The sequence below is a fragment of the Parambassis ranga genome, chromosome 10 (genome assembly GCF_900634625.1).
Source record: "Parambassis ranga chromosome 10, fParRan2.1, whole genome shotgun sequence".
Taxonomy (NCBI): Eukaryota; Metazoa; Chordata; class Actinopteri; family Ambassidae; genus Parambassis; species Parambassis ranga.
The window spans coordinates 14,267,275-14,282,783 of NC_041031.1; the positions used below are offsets into that span (position 1 = coordinate 14,267,275).

The 15,509-nt window shown below is 43.5% G+C and overlaps 1 protein-coding gene and 1 pseudogene across 1 annotated transcript; both read left to right on the plus strand.

Annotated features, from left to right (window-relative positions):
- The first annotated feature begins 57 nt into the window (after nucleotides 1-57).
- Nucleotides 58-15,500, plus strand: LOC114442781 (muscleblind-like protein 3). The gene is given in 8 exon segments (XM_028416578.1): nucleotides 58-346; nucleotides 5,772-6,775; nucleotides 10,745-10,909; nucleotides 11,177-11,377; nucleotides 11,472-11,520; nucleotides 11,523-11,710; nucleotides 12,526-12,679; nucleotides 15,128-15,500. Coding segments are annotated over 7 exon segments (1,140 nt in total). The 5' UTR covers nucleotides 58-346; nucleotides 5,772-6,601; the 3' UTR covers nucleotides 15,337-15,500.
- The window catches only part of LOC114443047 (autophagy-related protein 2 homolog A-like), a 9,310-nt pseudogene continuing 9,168 nt past the window's right edge, over nucleotides 15,368-15,509 (plus strand).

A 15,509-nucleotide genomic window follows, 5' to 3' on the forward strand; every position in this document is an offset into this window, starting at 1 on the left:
ATCGCCCTCCCCCTGATTTTTTTCCTAAACCTGTTATCTGCTGTCTGTTCAGTCTGCGTTGCAGCCGAGCAAATGTGAGTGCAGCCCGCATTTCAGCAGCCAGACTCCGCTTCTTTCTTTACGCATTTCTTTCCCTCCGCGGCGGCAGCACGTTTTTTTCTTTTACCAGCTTCGATCTCATTTTGTTTCCAGCCAGCGTCTTTTTCTTATTCTGATCTGATTCCAGGGCAGAGTGCTCCACAGATTAAGCAGACGTCTTCGCGGAAATTAACGATCAATAGAAACATTTCTTCCGACCTTCATTTGGGAGAAGACTCCGGAGCCTGGGTCGGGTTTGGATAAACAGGTAGGAGCCTGAGCGCGTCTGGCGCAGTTGACTTTGCAGCAATTTTAATGCAGCCTGACGCATTTGAATAAATAAGGTTAGCTCTGAATTTTATGTTTTAATCCCACATGCACGCATTTAATGCGGCTCTTGCACTGCTGCCTGTTGCGTGGAGCCTGAAAGCGCCTTTGTTATAGTTAAACACGGGCATGACTGCGGTGTTACACAGAGGCACAGCAGTAATAACATTCACATTGAGCGTGATCTGGGCAGGTCTGAGAGCTCTGCTCTGTCTGCACATGATGCTGGGGACAGCTGTCACAGTGCTACCTGGGGTCTGCACAGCAAAAACTGATGGTTTGATTGTAGTTTACAGTATTGAAGTTGTTTTTTTATTTCAATCAAAGTGAAATTAGATTGAGAGTCACTGTTGTAATATTGACTCTGAATCCATGACAGCAGACAGACTGCAGGAAGCTTCCTGGTTATCTGTGCAGGATTCTGCTGCACATGACTTGTCCTTGTTTGTCCTGTAAGGGGTCAGACACTCCAAACCACCATGATTTACTGTCATCAGACTGCACACAGCCCCACTGAATACATTCCCATGATCTTGGCTCATTTACCACTATAGCCAGTCAAGACAAGTTCATGCTAAATCCAGACTGTGGACTCTGTACCAGTCTAGCTAGTTTTTCTTTACTTAATATAAACACAGATGAACTGACACACACACACAAGGTCATACAGCATACTTCCCACATAACCTGTTTTCATTTCTCCATTTCACACACACATTAACCGCCCCACTTTTTATGGCGCAAATAAAACCATTCACCAAAGCTGCAGCAGCAACAACAAATCATGTGTTAGTGGCCCAGCTGTAAGACCCCGTTCTTCTACTCAGTTACCTTTCATGTGAGAAACAAGCACATTGATGAAAAAATAGGAAGTCTCAAATATCCTACAGTTTAAAGTTTACTGTATGGGATTAAGCTGCACTTTTCCAAGTCGTTGTTTAAGCTGTGTTGCTCTGTATGGAGAAATAGGATTGCTGTATGTTTGGTTGAATGGGAGCTGTGGTGTTTTAATGAGCTGAAAGGATTACTGATACTTAACCTAATTACTTTGCACCCTCCCTCCAGGCAGCCGCCTTTCACTCTCAGTGTGTTTTATGTATCGTTCACCTTACCCTTTTTTTAATCAATCACCTGGTCGTCATGTTGGCCTGGTTTGCACTTGTCCGTTGACACTGCTCTTAAAAGAGTTGTCAGTTAAGTGAGCTGTAACAGAGATAATATACAGGGGCCTGTCTGAGCTGTTGGCTTCACAGCTTTAGGTTTTACGTGTGCTTCTAAAAGTAGAATTCACAGAGCCTTTGGAAAACAGGGAAACTCCAGATTTAAAAAAAAAATCCCACAGGACTCGCACAGATTCATTTGAAACCAAATGGACACACGTATTTGGGCTTCTGGGGGGTTTTCCAGGCTCTCAACTGTCTGTTAAAATCTGATCTCTATAGTTTTATCACCATTTCTAAATCTCTATCAACCTTCTTTGTAAGCCTATACTCAATTTAAATAAAGTAGCTTTGTTCCTAACACTCTTTGTTTGGAGAAATATAGGCTTAAATTTCTAAATTGTTCTGTTTTAGGCACATTCATATTGTACTTTTAGTGTTAGGATGCAGCTTAACTGTGGACACAGTTTTATTTTATTTTCCGTTTTGTACACAAAAAACTGTATTTCATCACCAACTGTAACTTCTATTTCAAATCACATCTTTTCTCTGTCAGCCCGCAGTATTAACCAGTGACACTTAAATACTCTTATCATAAAATGGCTCAAAATAAATGGAACCATAGAGAAAGACACATGTTTAAACTCACAAAATAAACCTCTGGCAAAAATATCAACAAACATTCTTAAACACTTCCCTTTAGAGCAAAGATAAACATGATCTAAATAGTGTTAATGTGCCTCTCACTGAATGCATGCCTGAGGAGACAAGGCTGTGTGAGGTGGCATCCAGCCTACACACCAGCCACAATGCAGACGTCAGAGCTTCAGTTGAAGGTTACGCTGTCGGTAGCCCTTTGGTGCACTGTGTTTGATGAGGGACGCAGTGCGCTGGAGTCAACAGCAGCCTCTCTCATCCCTCCTCTGTATCCCCCCCACCCCCCCAGGCATGTTCCACCTACACATTGACCCACACCTACTGCCTGCTGAAGCTGCTCGCATCCCTGCCGACACCTGAGGAGCAGGCAGTACCTAATGGCTGTCAGAGCTATAGGCCAGTATGTGTGTATCCACCACACTGTACACAACCCTGCACGCTGCTATGTAAAGGTCAAACAAGTTCATTAAGCCGAGGCACAGAATGTACACTCTATACAACTGCATGATCATTAAATTGAGTGTTTTGTTGCCTTTTCAAAGTAGATCTGCACATTAGAGATGAACCCGTTCAATAGTTAATATGTTGATTGACAGAAAAATAATCTGCAGCTGTTGTGATGATTGATTAATCATTTCAGCCCTTTTCTAAGCAAAATAATGGCACAAGCCGCTTTAGCTCGGAGGATTTGTTGCTTCAAATATCATTTGCAAATAAAACTGCCTGTTTTAGGATTAAACTACACATCTTTATTTATTTACTGTAATAGAGGTGCAGCTAAATCTTATTTTCATGCTTTATTTCATTTTTTTAGGGCACAACACAGAGAGCTGTGGTGTGGGGGGCTGCAACTGCACAATAATGTAGCCTCAAGCATGTTGCATCAAACCCCGTCTCTTCGTCAAATTTAGATGTAGAGTATTCACAGCTAAACATCGTTCTTATCTTTTTTTTAACTGTTTTCAATTGATCTGTCTCTTGATGACTCTCTCTGGCTGTTCCTCTCATGTATCTTTTGGCATGCTCGTGTAGCATTGATAGTTAGCATTGTGCTCTACAGTATAGCGGCAGTAGATGCTTCACTTCAAACTCAAAGAGCTTTCTGAAGTTTATTTTGTAGAAATGTGTCAGTTGTAACCCCAACTAGGATATTTTCCAAACCATTTTCATACCTTTACCTTAACCTCAAGTAAAATGAACGTTAAGTCACAAAACAATACATGAAAATGCCTCATTTGACTGATAATCACCCAAGCCAGCAACAACACATGGTTAATCCAGACTAATACACTTACAGACTTGTAGACCAGACTAAATTTGCTCCCTCTGTGGTGACACTTGGGTGTGGATCAGAAAAAAATAGCCACTAAATTAAAATGCTGCTTCATTGTACATGTGGTGTAATATACAGTTGATTATTTTATGTTTGTGCTTTGAGTAAGTCATTTGTCCTTTCCCATGTTCCTACATTTTTACATTCAGGGATATTGCAGCAACTTATGAGTAACTAAATAATTAAATGTACTTCCTGCCTGGTGAAATGTCAGGTCTGCTTGCTTGCTAATAGCTCTCACATTGTTTCCTCTGTCAATAAACATGTAACAAACATAACCCTCAAGAGAGCATGTCACATTTAGCCTACTTACATGCTACTGCATGATTTCTCTATTTTTATCTGTCCTTATTGTCTTCTAGTATACGCAAAGGCTCCTCACAGAGACCAAAGGCAAAGAAGAAGAGGCTTGGTTTAACAGTTCATTTCTGAGAGGGTGAAACTCCTGAAAAGCAAAGTCACAGTAGTTCATATCAGCAAATGAAAGGTCATTCCCGGCTATATTCAAAAGGCACTGTTTGCAGTACAGAGGACAACCAGTATTGTTGTGCAGCTTTCCAGGAATGGTTGTAATAGTAACTGCGCCATTTGGTGACTGGTGTGGCAGGAAAGTGAGGAGTGTCAGTGAGGAGCATTTTGATGATGTGGGCTGCATATTGCTGAGCTGCACCGTCAGGGTGTGCGTAAGCAAAGATGCCCGACACTGACGTGGACCTGAATGCAGGACAGGCAAAGCTGCTGGAGGGACGCTTGTCTTGTCCCCATGAGAAAAGTTTCCATCGATCAGTAGGTAGGCTGGAGGAGGAGGAGAGGAGGAGGAGGAGGAGGAGGAGGCACAGACAAGCATAATGGTTAAGCAAGCAAAGCAATAGCTTTACCTGCTCATCTCTCATCTCTGCCTCTTTTTTTTGGCTGGGATGTGCCTTTGTTCTTGTGTTTGAAGGTGGGTGTATCAATTCAGTTCCCACCTCCCCCTTGTCTCTCCTTCTCCCACTCCACTGCGGTGTTCTCCTTCTGGGCTGTGTATCTGCATGCTCTCATACACACACTCGTTCCCTCACACTCTCCCCCCCGTTGTTTCCTCCGTCTGCGTCTACCACCATCAGACGCAGGGACTGATAATATCTGCTCCAACGCCCTCTTCTCTCCTCCTATTTTTTTGCACTCCTTGTCTGCATCTTGCCTCTTGTATATTCACTTTGTGTATTAATGTGCTGTTGTAGCTTTAGCTTTCACATCAGGCAGTTTGGACTTTATACCCACCTGGAAAGCAAGATTGTTATTTCTTCAGTATGAGTGTGTGTGTGTGTGTCACCATACTGATTATTATCTGTATTCACTAAGTGTCCGGCCACGTCACTCTGCTCCCTGTGAGCGAGCTGCACAGCAGGCTGCTTGCATCATACTGCAGTATAATCCAACTGTCTGGATAAGACATACTACACTCCTCTGCGTTTGTAAGAAGACAAAGCTGTTCAGAGTTGGCTCAGAGCTGTTGTACAGTGTGAATATTAGCATGTGGCACAGCCATGACTGCCATGACTGTGCTTGTACCAGTGAAAAAAAAAGCGTGGGGAACAAGGACAGGCTCTGTGAGGGGAGGAGCTGTGTTTGAAATTGCTCAGTCATTGGTCAGTGACGTGCCTGCATGCCTGTAAAAGTCCGTCCGATTGGCTGCTGTTTTGCATTGAGCACAGCAGCTGCAGTTGTGAAGAGCCACCCCTGCCTCTCCTTTTCCTACCTCTTCCCTTCATATTAGTAACTCTGGGAATCATCTGTATCAACCCCATGTGCGACTTCAAGGACGCTACTTTTTTCACAGTATATGGCAGCATGATTCATGTCAAGTTACTTTTTGCTCTGTGAAGCTCATGGGACTTTAAGTGACGTCTCTGTCCTGCTTGCATCCATCCCCTCTCTCTCTCTCTCTCTCTCTCGCTCTCTCATGCTCACTCTCTTTTGTATCACTTAATCAAGACATAGCTTGCCCTTTCCTGTTCATTGCTGCCTCTCTTCCTCCTGTGTGCTCTGCTCCCCTGTTTGTTTGTCCTCTCGTTCTTCTCCTCTCTACCATCCTCCTGCCTCGTGATCCTCATCACCACCCATTTCAAAGAAGCTGCACACGAGGTTGTGGCTTTAACATTTTCTCCTCTACAGGCTACTGCTTTGTAAGTGCTTCATCTTAATGTTTACGTTTCTGTCTTTACAATCTACAGCGAGGCAACAAACGAGGACATGCGGCAGAGAGGTCAGTGAGGAGGATGAAAACAGAAGAATAGAGTGCAGCGAAGGAGGGATGAGAAAGAGACTGAAGTAAGAGGAGGAAGTGGAACTCCAAAGTGCCTACAGCAAGGGTCCGTCTGCCGAGTCTGCTGGATTACAGCAGGACAGGGCTTAGCGTGTGTTTGGCCTTGAATATTTTATCCTGACAGCCACAGAGTCATCCATCCCACGTTGCTGAGCTGCAGTCCCAACATATTTTGAGCTGAGCCGCCACCTCACCTAATCATTGCAAGGACATCACAGTGTAAGGCCCTTTTTTTCTTTTGCTCTACAGAAATCTCCTTTTTTTCTTTTTCTGCCCACATTTAACTGTTTTAGAGCTACAGTGACTGACCCAGCCTTGACCATGTTGACGTGAATGTAACAGTGGCTAACAGTGGGTGTCAGTTATTACAAGTGAATGTACAGACATATCTAAGCATGCCAGAGTGAGTCTTTGGAGTAGTTTCCTTCTTTTCTTTCTTCTTTTGAGACAGAGCTGGCCTCTGCTCACACTCAGCTCCTATGTCGCCCTAGTGAACCCTCAGCTGCCACTTTTCCCAGGAAGAACTAATAAACATCCCCAAAAATACACCAGCCAAAAGGACTTGCTGACTATTTGCACTGAGGAGGAAACTGATAATATTTTTGCCTCTTATTTCCTCTGTGTTTTGCGGGGGACTTTTTTTTTGTATCACCATTAGTCACCCTCACTCCCGTCAGACGTTTTTTTTTTTTTCCGTCCATTTGCCCTCACCCTGCTCAGTGTTTGTGAGTGTGTCTGATGGCTGTCAGTATGACCATGGGACGAGACACCAAATGGCTGACCTTGGAAGTGTGTCGTGAGTTTCAGAGAGGCACCTGCTCGCGGCCTGACGCCGAGTGTAAGTTTGCACACCCCTCGCGGAGCTGCCATGTGGAGAATGGCCGAGTCATCGCCTGCTTTGATTCACTCAAGGTAACAATGCAGCACACGTTCCACACATCCATCCCTAAAAAATTACAGCTTGGTTCTTTCCATTGTAGTCTGGCTCTGGGTGGTGGGTTTTTATAAAGTTGTGCCAGCCCACTGCACATGGTAGCTGGCAATTTGTGTCATCGTATGGTATTTTTTCCAAAGGTGTCTTGCCTTTATTAGATGGAAATAAGTGGGGAAGTTGTCAGAAATTTTAAAACTTTCAACATAAAATGAGACATTTGTTAACAGATAATATTTTCACAGTAAAAGTTTGTGTCTGGATTTTTGGTTTTGAACAAAAACACTGCTGCTGTTTCTTTATTGATCACTGTGTGCAACAAACATCACTTGCTGCAAAGTTTCATTCAAACGTACAGCATGGATGTTGTAGTTTACTGTAGTTTACTGTAACATTAAGCTACACAGTCCAGCCAATTAGAATCATGCTTTTTTAAAGGGGCCTGTGTAATAAATCATCATATTTCCAGCTATTATATTTGCAAACTGACATGTAATGTTTTGCCTTAATGAAGACACACATCTGTACAGCTGCTTAGCTTGAGGTCTGCTTCCATCACTGTCAATGTGGGCTAGTCGGTCGCAGTGCCTCGACATCACTGCAGCTGCTCTCCTGACTTTCATGCAGCACACAACCACAACACGAGCTCTGCTTGCACACACAGTGGAACAACAGTCTGAGAAGTGATGACGTTTTATTTTATTTCAGAGGAGCTTCAGCTATCAAAGGCCAATTATGCTAAAATCAAGAGTATACTGTTGCTTTGTCGGAGCGTGTGTGTTTGTATGTGTGTTTGTGGGGGATTTTGCTCCACAGCTTTTCTGCTGTGAAGAAAGTGAGACCCAGACAAGGGGCTTTCTGTCTGAGTGCAGCTGCTGTCTCCCTGTTTATTGAGTTAGAATTTATTATTCAGCCATTTTTCTGTGTTATGTCCTCCAGAGCAGGGGGAGATGGAGAGGAGAGACAGAGGGAGGGGGGGCCTAGCAACAGCACAGGAGTGCGTACCCATTGGATAGTTTGATCTTCCTGAGTGGCACGGCTGTTTTTAGCACAGAGCAACAGCCTGGCTGAACTGGATGCATTGATGGGAGATAGAGGGAAGCTGCTTTGTACCAAAGGCAGGGAAGCAGCATTAAAGGCCACGTTGGGCTGTTTGAAGCCCTGGGGTCATGTTGCTAGTTTGAGGGACCTGAAGTTGGTGACAGTTGAAGGTCAGTGTTGTTTAATCATTACTGCTCAGGATTATACTCAGCTGACGATCATTGTTCTGGTTGAGTGACTAGAAAAAACAAAGAAGCATCACACACTGTCCCCGACTGAGCCGCTCTAAAGCATCTCGCCTTCCTCCTGCTACCCGCCCCCCCCCCCTCCTTTGTTAATTTTATGGATTTATCTGCTAATGGCTTCCCTCCTCACCATCCCTCCCATATCTGGCATCTCCAGGCCGGTCCAAGCCAACTACTGTCATTCCCTGTTGCTCCTCCATTAGCCCTGTCTGGTCAGTCTGAACCCGCTGCAGGAGAGGGAGGGAGGAGCTCACTGCTTACTTCTTTTTTACCTTGTTAACTGGAGTGCTCCTGTCATCTCACATGATTAGTGTGGACATCACATCTGCCCACCATCCTACCTTTCAACATACAGTAGATTCAATAGCAGTGTTACCTTTGAATGGCATCACTGTAAAGCTGCAAATAACTGAATCCACTGAATAACTGGACCGTTACATGACAGAAAATCCACACCCATGTTTTCAGATACAAAGACATTGTGTCTGCAAAGATATTAATAACTTAATATCATATAAGTGAGGTTGGTTGCTATGGCTACCAAAAGAAGGAAATCTGAAATACGTACAATTTGCTATTGTTGATGAGCTTGATGCTCAATGCAAATGACAGCATCAATACTTTTGAAGGTGAAAATGATCCAGAACACTGAAATGATTATATTTTTATTGTCTGATCATCTGTACCAAAGGGTTCGTTACGTCACTTTAAATGTTAATGAACTTCCTAAGGTCATTCTACGAACATGTGTAATAGTAAATATGTTTTGACATACAGTATAACTGGAAGAAAAAACATGATATTCGTCCCTCAATATTGGATTTAATACAGTTGTAAAATGTGTGCCGTGATCCACTGATCAATATCTGTCTTCTTGCTGTGAGCATCAACATTCACTCTACTGTAGGAACAGACAGGGGCTTTCTCTGTGTTGCTAGTGTGTTGCTATGGCTACCTAAAGGAGATTCCTGACCCAACGCTCCTCAGCTCTGCTTTTCATTCTCCTCCACCCCAGATTGGATGGTTTTTACAATGAGTTCACATCTGTATCATGCTGTCCTATCAAAGCACGACTCCAGACAGTAATTTTGTCTGAACTGTGTTTTTTTAAAGGGCACAAGTAGACTCATTAATAGGTACTTTCTCTATGAGTTGGAGCAGAAGTGCTGGGCACATGGGACCAATCTTCATTACATACTCATCCCTAAACACACAGGTTGCTGACGCAAAGCTTGCTCGGATCTCCAGTGGCGAGAGTGTTTGTGTAAGCCTGTGTACCACCCTAACCATATTTCAGGCAGCTGCATGTTGGCTTGTGTGTGTATTGTATGCTGTGTGAGGATGCTGGTATAGAAAGCTCTGCAGTTTCCTCTCATCGAGCTGTCCTACTGCTATCCAACCTTTTTTATGTCTCATCTCAGCGCGACATCATCCATTATTGTCAGAGTCTCTGCACTATGACGTCAGTTTCTGTCTTCGGACGTCTTTTTTTTTCTTCCTCTGAACACCAAGCTGGTTTGTGTGGGTGTGGTTTGATGACAGAGCATGTGGCTGCCGCTCAGTGGAGGCAGTTTAGCCAGTTAACAGCTCATCTGCAGGGGCAGACAGCTGCTGCCGGCCCAGGGGTTTAATGAGGACTGCAGTTTCTCCTCTGAGCGTGCGTTGACCTGCAGTGTTCCTGCAGCACCATCTTCACCTTCACCACCACACACAGGAGAGGGAGGAAGGACACTGCTCTAATGACAATCTGGGGCAAAATGAATCTGGAGAAATGGCTCAAAATCTGATTTCGATTTTATCAAAGGGCTAAAAATGAGAAAAAGGAGCCTGTCTGATCAGATAGTATGTTGTCAATTTGTTGACAAACTGGAAAATGAATTTATAAGATACAATAAAAGATCCTCTCAGCATGTGTAGTACATTCGGTGTCAACAGCCTCATGTTTAGATAAAAATGTGCTTTGAACAGAAACACGCACATTAACATTTTATGTCTTTGGCATCTACAGTAACCTAGATATTCCATATTTTTTGTGTCTCTGTTTTCCATTGACCTTCCCTCAGCTCTTTATTAAACAACACACCAGCAGCTGCAGTCAGTCAATATTTTTCTATCGTGGAAAGCAGGCTATATTTTTGGACAGATGTTGTCCAGGTGGAGTTACACGATCTGTTGTCCAGGACGGTGAGAGTGGGGCATATGTTTTCACTCTGCAGCTTTATCTCTGGTCTCTGCAGTTTATTTGACTTTCTCTGTGCTACTGTGGAAAAATCCAGAGCTGGATCCAATACATCTATTAACACAGTGTGTTAAAGGCACAGCATGAAATGTTTAGTTTGATTGAGACCAAATGGTCAAACATCTAAATGATCTGTAAACACATAATTGAAATTATATATGTGTTTATTTCTTTCAAATGACTTTAAAGGAGTGCCAGTGAAATTCTACTAATCTATTCCTCTCAGATGAGAACACTCTGTTCTGCACATGCACTTGATCCCTTCTATTTAGTTAAACAAATAGGAAGGTGAGATATCCAGGTGCCATTTTTTTAGTTGCCTGTGTTAAGAGACAACCAACTGATGTAGTTTCTAAATCACAATCTCCTCCTGTCTGTGTCTGCCAGCTCTCACCCTTCACTTCTGTATCATCTCTCCACCTCAGGGGCGCTGCACACGAGAGAACTGTAAATACCTGCACCCACCTCCTCACCTGAAAACCCAGCTGGAGATTAACGGGAGGAACAACCTGATCCAGCAGAAGGCCGCAGCCGCCATGTTGGCTCAACAGATGCAGTTCATGCTGCCTGGAGCGCAGCTGCAGCCCATAGTGAGTAGCCCATAAAAAATAAGACTTTAGTACTTATGTTTAAGGAAATACTGAGGAAAAATGTGAGTATGTTAATATCATCATGTCATCTGGTTTTGCCTGCGCTAATTACAGCATCCTAATTTTAAAGTAAAAAACACATTTAAAAGAAATGTGAACTCAAAGAGACACAAAAATATGTTATGCTTCCACCAAACCTCCTGAAGTCAGTGAAAGCTCTGCTGTAAAGTGTCTCTCCCCTGCCTCTGCATCTCTCTTTTCTCTCAGACAACATTCCCTGTGACACCCTCCCTGGCAACAAGTCCCAGTATGGCATTCAGTCCATATTTGAGCCACATGGGCCCAGCCATGGGCTTGATGCCTGAGCTGCTGCCCAGCACCCCCCTACTGGTCCCTGGGAGTCCCACCGGTCTGGCAACAATGGGCAATGGCACCTCCACACAAAATGTGCGCACAGACAAGCTGGAGGTATGCAGCCTGTGTGCAGTTGTTGTGTTTCTATGTTTAGCTGAAGTATGATGAAAGGTAAATTGTTGATCAGAGCTCCCGCTGACCCTCCCAGGTTTGTCGAGAATTCCAGCGTGGTAACTGCACTCGTGGTGAGAGCGACTGCGCTATGCTCACCCCCTGGAGGCTGGCATGGTGGACTGCAGTGAGAACTCAGTCATTGTCTGCATGGACTACATTAAAGGCCGCTGCAGTCGAGACAAATGCAAGTACTTTCATCCTCCAGCTCACCTACAGGCCAGGATCAAGGCTGCACAGCACCAAGCCAGTCAAAACACAGCGCCAGCAGCCTTGGTGAGTCCTTCTTCACACTGTGACAGGGACACGCATTGAGAGCTCTTTGTTCTTTTTCTGCTCTGATTCATAAAGCCAGTGAAAACAGAATAACAGGTGCATTCCAAGCTGTAAGCCAAGTCAAGGCAACTCTCACCATCTTAACACAACACAGGAGCAGGAGAAGATTTCCATGTTCTGTACGTGCATGTTGTTCACTTATGCACTGAAAAATCCCCAAATCATTTTATCTCTCAGACAGCTTTGAATGTGATGATACAACCTGAGGACTATGTTTTCATTAAGGTCTGCTGCTTTGTCTGACCTATCCTTTAGCACTGTTAAGAGCTAAAAAAGATAATAATAGGTAAAGTATTGAGAAAAAGATTAAGAAAAGTACAATGAAAGGATTTTAAAACATGATGTGACATTTTTGTTGTTGTGACTATTGCTGCTCCCTCTCCTCTGTATAGTCATCTATGCTTCATATCGTATATTAAGTAACCTGAGGTAAATCAGGTAGTATGAGTAAATCTGGCAGCGTCTGGCATCACATCCAACAAAGATCTGAGTTTTTTTGTCAACAAAATGAGTAGGCTGTCTTCTCCGGCAGTTCTTTCTGCATCCTCACCATTAGCGAATGAAAGCATGGCAATCCCATTTTGCTCTTGGCCTGACCTCTTGGCTGTCCTACATCACATCAGCTAATCTTAGACACTGCAGTGCCCTCTAGTGGTGGTAGGAAACTATCACCTCAAAGAGCACTTGCAATTCACTGGCAGGAGCCAGTAACCTTCCTTCTTTTTTTTTTAAACCTCCTCTGTTTCACCGGCCAGGCTCTGCATCCAGGGGCTGTGCAGCCGCTACCAAAGAGGCCGATCATTGAGAAGAGCAACGGAGCAGCTGCCACTGTCTTCAACCCCAGCATGTTCCATTACCAGCAAGCTCTGGCTAACATGCAGCTCCAGCAACCAGCCTTCATCTCCACTGGTGAGTCCCTTTAACACCAGTGATCACCTGTCATGTAAGAGCCAATCCCTGCAACACGATACAGAAAGTGCTGTATAGACCAATACAAGGACTAGATGACTGCATAATACAGTAAGGAGTTACTGGTGTGGTGGGACGGGACCGTATGCATGCTGTCTGTTCAAGCCTCTCTGCTGTGTACCTCCTTGCTCCTTCTCTGCTTTCCATTGCTTGTATTTGATTTTCTCTTGCCTGATATGTGATCAGTTTTTGAGGCCTCAGAACAAACAGAAGATAAGGTCAGTGCACGGATCGGTGACATGATGGATCAATCGTTCTAACGGTTGGATGATGGTGATATAGGACGTCCTTTATTTTTGGTTGAAAGTAGCAGCAAATGTCATCCCAAACTTTAAAATCGAAGCAACTGGAGTCTTTTTCTGACCCCTGATTGGCTTCAAGGACCGCCAATCAATGAGTCCAGTTGCCTCAATTTGAAACTTTTTCACATGACATGACCTGAATAATATTTCTACATGATGACATTTACATGTATTCTGCACATAATGACATGAGGCATTCGCTCTGAAATTACTTCTCATTTGATGGGCTCTGGTTTGATGGCTGTCAGGCATGAATTATTGATAAGCCAGAGTTCTGCAGCCAAAACACCTACATACTGTACCAGCTCTGTGCTCAGGGGCGAGCATATCTGCCCATGCACATTCAGTACGCGCTTGGGTGTCTATTACCACATCTTTATTAATACTAACCAAAGCTTTGATGATTTTGGTGACAGCCTTGGTGTTGCTAATGCTGTTTGCACTAATGTACACCACATCCTGCTGTTTACTGCAGCTGGTTTGTTCTTGTGCTGCTGTGCTTCTCATCTGCTCTCATTCACGTTTTATGCATGTGTCTGTATATAAACAAAACTGTTTGTGTAAATTAAAGGTACTTTTAGTATTCTTGAGTAATTAGATTTCACATATAACTGGTTAGCCTGTTTTAGCCAATAGATAGATAGATGTGCTTTATTCATCTCGAAATTTCTAACCTACTAAACATACTAACCATTTCAACAACCAGTCCAGAGTGTTATCTGTGACACACAGATCAGGTGTTATACAGTCTGAGCCTTTTGGAGAAGGCCCTCCGTTCTCTGTCCAATACAGGGAGGCGAGGGTGGTCAGCGTTATCCATGATTGATAACAGTGTTTAGTGTTTACCTCTCCACCACTGCTTCAAACGTCACCTGTCAGCAGCCAATAACAGGAAGGTAAGGAACCATGGCAAAGAAATCTAACAAATGATATCAAAGTCAAATGGGTGATCTAAGGACAATCTTCGGATTCAGACTTAAGTTTTTTTTAATTGTATAGCAATACATAAAAAATGGAGAGCCAAACTTGAGACTGAGCTTCTAAGCCATCAGGATTCCTCTAAAATCAACTTGCTTAAATGAGCACAACAGGGATGTAGTTGTACTTCCACTAAGAGTTAAAATATAATGGCCATCGTCAAAGGTGAAGATATTCTGAAATAAAACATTTACATGATGGTGGTCCTCTTTAACTTTTACAAGAGCAGGAGTGTGACTGAGACGTCTATTGAACAATGTGTGTTATTAGGCAGCAGAAATGAAAACACCTGTGGAGGTGGACCAAGGCCGTAAGGAGCTGTCACTGCACACACACACACACGCACACACACACACACCACACACACACCCACACACACACACACACACACACACACACACACACACACACACACACACACACACACACCACACCACGCGCACACACACAGTGGTGGCCTTGAAACATGCCAGGACCAGGACGCAAAACACTGACCCCCAGCACAGTTTACTCCACCACACCAGTGTGCTGTTGCCTACATGGTTTTTAAGGCTGACAATAATCAGAGTTATTAATAATTTCTGGGTTTGTGTTGGTGCTATATATCTCCAATGAACTCAAGCCAAAGTAAGAACACTAAATGTTGTTTCAGGCTTTAGACAGAAATGCTGTATTTACAACATTATTTCTGATAAAAAGCTACTTTAACATTGTAGCTGTGTGGCCAAAGAGTGAAGGACCCCTTTTCCTGTAGATCATTTGCTCCCTCCATACACATGTTCTGACCATTGAATACAATTATCAGATACATCAGTCTGATTAGATTGTATGACTGTGTTTTGTTTGTTTAACTACCATCTGTTGGTGAACTTGTTTTATTTTGTGACTGGTTGGCTAATGAAATATGTGATTTTCTTTATCTCTTTTTTGTTTGCATGTCTCCTGATACTTGTTCAAATCATCCTGCCAATTATCACTTGACTTGTGCCATGACTTTTGATCCTACACATTTTACCATGGTAACCATATCATTCCTGTCCCCCCCCCCCCCCCCTCCTCCCCACCCATCCTCGTCCTCTGTCTTTTGTCTGACTCGCCTGAATAAAAGTTCCCATGATGCACGGTGCCACCACCTCCACTGTTTCGTCGGCCTCGACCCCAGTCACCAATGTTCCTTTCGCTGAATCTGCCGCCTCGAATCAGGTTTGCTCTTTCATTTCAGTTTTCCTTTATTTTAGCTCTGTAGGTTCACTGTTTTTTTTTCATCGGATTAAAGAGACACCCTATTTAACTGGTCTTCACTTTGTTGTGATGTGAGCAAAGACATACTTGAGAGGAATCTTACAAAATGGGTAGCTGTTATCATCTAATTGTCTTAGTATGTCATTATTTTTAATTTTTGCAGCATTTTTAAAAAAGTGTGCTGCTTTGTAATTCCCCTGCTTTAAAAAGAGGCATCCTTCCTTTTCCAGGAACAGTCTGGAACTCTT